The sequence below is a fragment of the Carassius carassius genome, chromosome 4 (genome assembly GCF_963082965.1).
Source record: "Carassius carassius chromosome 4, fCarCar2.1, whole genome shotgun sequence".
Taxonomy (NCBI): Eukaryota; Metazoa; Chordata; class Actinopteri; order Cypriniformes; family Cyprinidae; genus Carassius; species Carassius carassius.
In genome coordinates, this window is record NC_081758.1 from 2,612,853 (window position 1) to 2,622,174 (window position 9,322).

A 9,322-nucleotide genomic window follows, 5' to 3' on the forward strand; every position below is an offset into this window, starting at 1 on the left:
GCGTATGCGTTGCATATTTTTTTAACGCATCCATGTTAACGGATTCCAGTTGCGTTCCAGGAGCGTTGCGTCTGCAGCAGTGCAGCGATCGTTTACGTACCGAGTAGCGGACGTGTCCTGTGTGAAAGCACATCGAGTCCGTGCTGCACCACATACGTAACGCACACGGACTGCATACGCACTGCAGACGGAGTATGTGTGAAACAGGCTTGAGCAGGCCGTAGCTGGGGTCAGCGGGGCCCCGGTGAAGGTTGTACCAGTGGCTCCTGTTTGAAATTGTTTAATTTCTATGTTCGTTTATTTTTATTTATTTGTGCAATTTACACAATGTTTAAGTTTTTTTCAAGTTTGTAGGTGTCAAGGTACAGAAACCAAATAATTAGATGTAAAATAGCACTGGGTAGTCTTCAATGTAAAAATGAAATATACAATCAAACCTACATTTATTCAGACACCTTCAATGTCCCAGGAACTTGTCTCAGTTGGTAAAATCAGGTTCTGCGTCCATGGTACGTGGCTCTCTCTCTCGCGCACCGAACACAGCGCGAGTAACCAGCTCTGTTCAGCTTTTCCGCATCTTGTTTTTGGATGCTTTAATGTTTAAATCGACAAGCGGTAAGGCTTAAAAACATGTGAAAAAGATAAGCTTTCATGACGATGCGCAGCAGTGGCCCGTCAACTGTGCTGAGCATCTTTTTAGGCTGGCCTCAGCCAGTCGGTTATATAAAATATCAAGGTGAAAGTCATCATAGCTTTAACATGACATAAGTTTCACAGAAATGACATTGAAATAGTTGACCATAAATGCTTATCAGTGAGAACACTTTAACCTTGTTTCATAGACGTAGACATTTTTATTGAAATTACACATAAAGATACAGTTAAGTCCTTCTTAAGTGGGTCAAAAAACACTTTAATGTTCAGCTAGTTGCATTTAATATTTAAGCAAAGCCAGTCCAAAATGCCTTTAGGGTCCGGATGAAAGAAAGTTCATCTCTCTGTTATAGGTGGGGAGAGGCTGGGCTGTTCTTGCGCCCCTTTTGAAGATCAAAGGGAACACACTTCTGAAGGCCTTTCTGAAGTTGGCTCCCATGAAGGCGTAGATGACGGGGTTTATGGAGGAATTGGAGTAGGACATGCAGTGAGCCCAGATCTTCAGTTTGTAGAGTGTATAGCTGTGACTCACATCTTCAGAACAGAATGCTTGTAAGAGAATCAGTATCTGGATTGGACCCCAGCAGAGCAGAAACAGCAGCACCATTACAACCACCATTCTGGTTACTCTGGTCCGCACTGCTTCAACACGTTCTGCTGGCGTCTGCAGCTAGAAAACAAAGAGCACTCTTAGAAAAAACAGGCTTTACTGTGGTTGTCCATAACAAACTGCTACATTATTAACATGGCCGAAAAAGTAAAATGATAATTTTCTAAGATTAATAACTATATTAACATGTAGTTGTGTCATTTACCACTTGAAATGCTCAAGCTCAAATTTGAATGAATTCTAAAAGACCTTCAAAGTGTTAATCAACAATTGTCAATTCAGTTCTGAAATTCCAACGACAACATTGTTCTGCGTCATTATCACTGTAGCTGTAATGTTGACCTATTCTCGTACATCGATTATTAAAACTTTACGGTTGTCGATATTTCGTCTTATTTTGCAGCATAAGTTTGACAAAAATATCATAACGCTTAATTGGACTGGACACATCCGGTGACGTTAGTAAATTATATAGAATACCTTTTGTTTCTGCGATGACGGCTACAAATGTCAGTTTTTTATTTTGCATTACTGCATTTTCTTTTTCCAGCTGCATAACACTAATAGAACCCAAGCCATAAATAACCATTTCTTTGGTCATGACCCACCAGTTTAGAATTAAATTAGTTTAATATAACTTAAGTAATTATTTAGCCAATTATTATTACTGATAAAAATATTTAATCTCTCCGCAAACTGTTGGCTTTGTCATTCATCAGTATTCTTTATTAGCATCAATGGTTCCATGAAGAACCTTTAACCTCCATGGAACCTTTTAATAGACCCGCCCCCCCTTAGTTACTGTTGCTACATCTGACAAGCCATGGTGTTCTCACGGCACACATCATGTTTTCACGCAGTGAAAGATACATCGCGGAGCAAAGATGACACTGACAGACAGGTATGGAACAAACTCTCAGAATTCAAATGTTGTCATATAAAAAAAAAAAAAAATCTAAAAAATACCCTGCTGAAAACAAACAAACAAACAAACAGCTAAAACCAGCCTAAGCTGGTTGGCTTGTCTAAACTTGTCGACCAGCTAAAAGTTTAATTCTAAATACATAATGTATTTACATTGATAAGTTGGCCTCCATTAAGCAGTAACACCTTTACCTGGTTACAGCCATTTACAGGCTCGACCGTGGCTTGAGCCATGCGCTTCAGCATGAAGGTGTAACACATGCAGATGGTGATCAGAGGAAGCAGGTAAACAGCCAAGAAGGAGTAAAGAATGTAAGCCCTCTTATGAATGAGAGATGGAAAGGCCTCGGTGCAGTACGTCTGTGGACCGAACCAGAACGAAGACTCTGTGTGCTGATACAATGCTATCGGCACTGAAAGCAGCAAAGAACCTGTGTCAAAAGATCACAAAATCATTTATTTCCAATAAAAAGTTGGAATATAAAAACAATCCAAACCAAAATAACTCAAATGGATGCGGTATAAAAATAATTGTGAGCCCAATATATTACAGTAATAAATTACTGCTAGTCACTTTAGCAGCAAAGAGAAAGCTAAATGCAAAGATGCATACAGTCTTAAAAAAGGTTCCATTTTGGAATCTTGCTTCAGTGAAGAACATTTAACATCTATTGAACCTTTCCATTCCACAAAAGATGGAAAAAGGTTATTTAGATTATTCAGATGTTCTTCACACTAAGAAAAAATAAGGTTCTTTTAAGAACTGTTAACAGTATGGTTCTTTTGGGAACCAAAAATGGCTTTCCTATGGCACTGAAAACCCCACTATTGGCACCTTTGTTTTTAAAAGTGTATAACTATGACATGATGAATAGCTGTCAAAAGCATTGAAATGATGATTCTACTTAAACTGAGTGGAATGATTTTCATACATATCCATATAGTGGTGCATACAGACAGAGCCATCTGTGGTGTTCGATGACGGAGGGACTGGAGAGGGTAGACAGTCACGTAAAAACGATCAACACTCATCGCAGACAAAGTGATGCAGGTCGCTTGTGCAGTTACCTGGGAATTCATTCAAAGACACTGCTTAAAAAACACAACTACATAACCATATCCACATAACCACTTCCAGCAGAGTGTAGCCTATAGCTGTTTAAATGCATTTGTAGTACTTTTTCAGAATGTATTTGGACACCTGGCCATTGCATCTAGTATAAACAGCTTCTACAACATTTTGGAGGGTTTCTGTGGGAATTGTTTCCCATTCATCCGTTAGAGCATTTGTGAAGTTGAACTGATGTTGGTCTGTCTCTCTTCCACTTCATCCCAAAGGTGTTCAACCATGTCTTTACAGACCTTGTTCTGTTCACTGGGGCTCAGTCATGCATTACAGTGTAAAAATGCGCTCACCTGTTGCAGGTAATTGATCAGGCGACACATGAAGTCCCCAAATATCCAGCTAGGAAGAGTGTATAAAGTGGCAGTGAAAGGAACACAGCAAACCAGGAAAAGGATATCTGTGCTGGCAAGATTAACTGAAGAGAAACAAAGATTGTTCACTAAAACAATATCAAGTAGTAAATGCGGTATTCTGGGAAACAAAGAATCTTTGATACCTATGTAGAAGTTTGTAACAGTTTTCATCTGCTGGTTTTTGACGACTACATAGATGACCAATGAGTTACCCACCAAGCCTACAAACAATATAAGGATGAAAAACACCGGCACTAGCCAGGCGTCTGTCAGCGGGACCGGGCTTTGAAATCCCATGGGATCAGATTGATTGCAATCATAAATATTTGCTTCATTATTGCACAAGATACGTTCGGCAACCTCAGTGGTCCTGTTGCTTTCTGCCATTAGACTTGCATGGGTCTAGTAATAACCTGAAATACAAAACAAAAAACATATTCAACTTTCTCAATAAATATGCTAATCTTCATTATTTGCAAAACATATTATAAGTATACATCTCACAGCTTTTTGTTCTTACTAGCCACATGGTTTTTATAGTTAACATGCACTGAAATGATAACTCTCGCCATGTCATTATTCTGAACAAGAGACCAAATGCACCTTTTACAGTCTTTTTACAACCCCATATCATCATGAGTACTCAAAAATATGATTTACTATTTTTAACCTGTTACACTGCAGAAACCCTGTTATTAATGATATCTAAAATGTTTTTAATCGCTTTATCAAAACGACTCAATATCTTAATAAAGTCAATTTATCTTGTTTCATGGATTTTTAAAGAATAAATGTGAAAGATATTTATTAGATATATTTAAATGAAACCGATCTTATTTAGAAGACATTTTGGTTACACTTTTTTATTTTATTCTAATAACAGTAAATGATGCATAATTACAAGTAGCAAACCCTAAACAAATCCCTAATCCTATAGTAAGTGCATGTAGTTTATCAATATTACTCCGTGTAATTACACTGTAATGGCACTTTAAAATAAAGTGTAACAATTTCTGAAGTGTATCAGCCACACTGAACACTCAAAGTATTAATTATGGAAAAGTCTACAATATCTTAAACACAACACTCTTTGTGGTATTGCCTTCATTTTGAAGACACATCTGTATATATGCAATAACAAGCAATATTAGCTTACCTTGTTCAATCCTAAGGGAAAGTGAGTGTTTTCGAGCGGTCCATGACTCTTCTTCACTGCAGTGGAGGGGTCACTCATGCATTGACTGCATTTAGTACGGCTCAAAGGGAGGAGCTAAATGACATTTAGGTGTGAAACTGCTATAAAAGGTCTTTTAGATAATAAAATAAAAAAAAGAGTCATGTGGTTTGTGAACAATTAAAAAACTGCCAATAGTACAAGACAAAATGCAAATTATTAAGTTAATTGTTTTGGATGTACAAGGATCTTTACTTGAAAAAAAAAAAAAAAGATACCATCAGAAATGTGATTGATGAACATAGGTACTCCTTCATAAGACGGCAAGCACAAAAGGAAAACACATGGTGGATACAAAAAAGATGTACTTAAAAATTGTTACAAACCATGATTTGATATTACTTTCACTTTCATATATATATATATATATATATATATATATAAAAATTGAGAGCAGTAAATAAAGACATCCTTGAATATCTCCAGTAACTGGATGTCACCTGCAGAAACAGTCTCTGCAAATCCTCACTACTAACAGACTCCACAGTCTGTCTGAAATGAGCAAAAACAGGCTTCTAATCCAATCACCATCATGACAATACATTACTGGTTGCAGCTGGAGATCTGTTATAGGAATCATTCCCAGTTAGAACTTTTGACCTTTTTTAATGACATGATTTTGACGTTTGTTCATGGTGTCACACTGAAAATGTTGTAAAAATCAGCAACAAGGTGGTGGGAATAGCTGAGCATCAAGCAGAGCACATTAACAGAGTCTGATATAGTTTTACATTTCTCAGATCTGTTCATTTACTGCATTCCTTCTAAAGTATGAGAGATGGCAGATGACAGTACAAGGGTTGCTACTGTTTGTTAGGGTAATGTACTATGAAACTTAAGGGAACAGAGCATTATAAATACACATACAGGTTTATTATAGATTTTACATTTATTCATTTAGCTTTTATCCAAAGTGACTTACAGATGAGGACAATGGAAGCAATCAAAAACAACAAAAAGAGCAATGATATACAAGCGCTATAACAAGTCTCAGTTAGGTTAACACAGTACACGTAGCATGGGATTTTAATTATAATAAAAAAAGAGAAAAAAAATATATAAATATATTTATATATATATACACATAATATCATCAAAAAGTTGATTTCACTAATTCCATTCAAAAAGTGAAACTTGTATATTATATTCATTCATTACACAGACTGATATATTTCAAATGTTTATTTTAATTTTTATGATTATAACTGACAACTAAGGAAAATCCCAAATTAATTTTAAAATAATAATTTTATAATTTTTAAATTTAATTTATATATATATATATATATATATATATATATATATATATATATATATATATATATATATATATATACACACACACACACACACACACACACACATAATTGCATAATAAATGAAAAGAAAATAGAATACAAAAATATTAGAAAGGTAGTTAGATTTTTTTTAAGAATAGAATTAGAATAGTGAGTGCTAAAGTTAGAGGGTCAAATAAAGATACTCCTGATGGCTCTTAACATGGAGACAGGAGAACTGTCAGTCAATGGATGGGAAAACAAAGTAACTTGTGTTACTTACTTGAAAAGGTAAAAAATAATGCGTTACTTTACTAGTTACCTGAAAAAAGTAATCTGATTGATTATGTAACTCATGGTACTTGTAATGCATTACCCCCAACACTGTCATACCATCGGTGAATCCTCAGCATGATCTAGTTTCACTCTGATTCTCCTTCTCAGCCTGAACCAGATCGTATTTAGCAGCTCTAGGTGAAGAAAGTCGAGATTGGCCCGTCTCCAGAAGTTCTGACTCTTTTTCTCCTCATATATCCTCATATGAGGATGTTGTTACTCCACCATGTTGCTGGTGTATTGGTTGGATTGTCGGTTTTTACACACTCCATAAAACCGTTTGTCATTCTTCAAAAGATACCTCAAAACTTCAATCTAGAAAATGAGTAAGTTTACAATGGCATGCCCCTACTCAAAGCGTGTCCACTCCTCAAATTCTGCTGTCTTCGCCTCTGTTGATGGCGCTGGAGCAAGAGGTTATAAAAAGTACCCCCTCGGGAAGAGTTGGTTGCTGCACACCTCTGCCTGGGCGGATTTGGTCAGGCTTTTACAGTTGCTACTTCCCTGTTCCCAAGAAAAATGGTGGGCCAAGGCATCTGAACCATGTGCTTATGAAACAGCCATTCAAGATGCTGACTTTGCGCAAATATGCCTCAGGAACTTTTTTTTTATTGGTGGATTTCAAAGAAGAAAAATTATAATTCAACGACGTCATTCAGACTCGGGACTACACGTCCCACAGGGTTTTGTGTCACGTCCCATGCGTGGCTTCTGGGACATTTTCATTTTATAGTAACCCACCACAGCATTAGAGCTGTGTAAACACGCAACATGCTCAAGCAAGCTGGAGGTATCTGTCATGACCTCCTTCCTTCCCTTTACATTAGTAATAGGAATTTTTGTTGAACTGTTGTATAAAATTAATAAATTAAAAAAAAGGATATTGATGTAAAGAGTTATGCCTTAAGTGCATGTAAATGGTTGGAAAACTTATCACACGTGTCAAAAACGTAATTTAAGTCTTAAAGTGACAGCAGTCTAATACACCTGCTGCAGTCTGTCATTAATGTTAATCGAACAAGAAGAGACTAAGAACATCACTTTTGACAAAATTATACAGTATTCATACTGTGAAGGTTTTTTAAAATATATATTTTATTATTCAGTTTCTGTTAAACAGACCTGTACAGGAAATACTTAAAACCATGTTTATTAAGGGCCAAGATCCCAAGGTTCAATGGCACCTATTGTATCTGTTGACGTTGTTCTTCTCTAACTTCTTCTTCCACCCTGGAAGTATAAGGCAGCTTTAAGTTGTGAAATCTGGCACAGTCTGATCTGTCTTTATAGCAAATTTTCAGCCCTTTTGAACCGGAAAGTTTAGATGAAAAAAAAAAAAATGTTTCCCTACGATTTCTTGGCTCATGCCGAGTCTAATGGACACCAAAATTTTAAATTCTATGGGTCAAGTTTTTTAGCAATTTTTTAAAAGTATGAAAAACCTACTTTTTCAAACTCATCCTATGTTTGTCTGATTTTCACCAAAATTGGCTCAGATAATTTTCAGACCAAACTGGCAAAAAGTTATGGAATTTAAGTTGATGAGTCAAACCGTTCTCTAGTAATACGTAGGGCTGGGTACCGAACTTCGATGCCTTTATGGTATCGAACGAAAAACTTTGATACTATGAGTATTGAAAAATTACACAATAGCCTCGGGACGTGGGGCTAACGATTTTGCGAGCCCTGCACCTCAGATCTATCCAGTTTGTGAAGCACTGGTTTCCACACTGGTTTCATTAAACAAAATAAATTATTATTTTAAAAGATTGACTCAAAAGAATCATCGGTTCACTAATCGGATCCTGAACTTGTATTACCGAGCCAAAGATGATCTATTATTGAACATCTCAAATGAATAAAGACTTCAAGTTCATCTGTAAAGCACATAAAGCTATCGTTTGAGTTTATAAACTTCTATTTCATGCATGATTCGTATGGATCTGCTAACTGAATGCAAAGTGTGAGATCTAGAAGAATGTTTGTGTCTTGATGAGCATGTATCGCTCACTAGGAGTCTAAATAGACAGCTAAATAGACAGCTGCTCTTCTTTTTTTTTTTTTTTTAACAGAGGATCAGTTGCCCTATTGGTTAAAATCCCCAAACTGTTTACTTAAATATTAAATTAATGGACTTCCTGTGACGTCATGGCTGTGGCGGCAGCCTGATTTTTAAGCTCCCTGAGGAGAATTTGTAAAAACTAGCCAAACCTTAATTATAAACCTTATTTTTTGCAAAAAACACTCACAATAATCAATCGAAATGGCCTGCAATCGAAAAGATACGGATAAGAAGGGTAAAGCGTCGAAAAAAGATGAACAACCGAACCAAAAGGACGAGGGAGGAGAAGAGCACATGGCGGCAGTGCTAGCCGAGCTGCGAATACTAAGAAAGGAGCACGCTGAAGCCTCTAAAGACACTAAAGACTCCTTAGCAAGAGTAGAAGCCGCACTGGCCGAAGTAGACGAAAGGATGACGAAATTAGAACAGCGTGTGACTGAATACGAACAGAGGCTGAGTGATGAAGAAGATAAATCACAAAGAAACGAGCGAGCCCTTCATTACTTGCTACAAAGAGATGCCAGCTTGTCTGCAAAATGTGAAGACCTTGAGTCCAGAGCAAGACGGAATAACGTCCGCATATACGGCGTGAAAGAAGACGAGGAAACCAACAAAGATATGCTGAGTTTCGTAAATGATCTCATCCGAACCTCACTGACATTACCAGAAGAGCTAAACTTAAATGTAGAGAGAGCACACCGCTCACTGACTATGAAACCGAAAGATGCAGCGAGCCCCCCGAGATC

General features: G+C 36.9%; 1 protein-coding gene across 2 annotated transcripts; it reads right to left on the bottom strand.

The window, feature by feature from the left end:
• Window positions 1-823: 823 nt before the first annotated feature.
• On the bottom strand, window positions 824-4,082 carry LOC132129183 (G-protein coupled receptor 54-like). 2 transcript variants are annotated; one of them, XM_059540690.1, is made up of 6 exons: window positions 4,028-4,082; window positions 3,811-3,888; window positions 3,605-3,729; window positions 3,121-3,256; window positions 2,381-2,619; window positions 824-1,324 (listed from the first exon to the last, which is right to left on the bottom strand). In XM_059540690.1, exons 2-6 carry the CDS (start codon window positions 3,836-3,838, stop codon window positions 968-970), a joined length of 885 nt encoding a protein of 294 aa, XP_059396673.1. In that variant the 5' UTR covers window positions 3,839-3,888; window positions 4,028-4,082; the 3' UTR covers window positions 824-967. The 2 variants fall into 2 exon arrangements, with proteins under 2 accessions (XP_059396673.1, XP_059396664.1); XM_059540681.1 differs by having other exon boundaries at window positions 3,811-4,076.
• Window positions 4,083-9,322: the final 5,240 nt, after the last annotated feature.

What these genes read in the sequence shown, in the direction of transcription:
- LOC132129183 (XM_059540681.1), bottom strand. Translation starts at nt 4,054, where the DNA reads ATGGCAGAAAGCAACAGGACCACTGAGGTTGCCGAACGTATCTTGTGC. An exon ending in ATGCACCACTATATGGATAT is followed by an intron (nt 2,620 to 3,120) that starts GTATGAAAATCA and finishes CTTTTGACACAG; the next exon opens with GTTCTTTGCTGCTTTCAGTG. An exon ending in CTGTAAATGGCTGTAACCAG is followed by an intron (nt 1,325 to 2,380) that starts GTAAAGGTGTTA and finishes TTTGTTTTCTAG; the next exon opens with CTGCAGACGCCAGCAGAACG.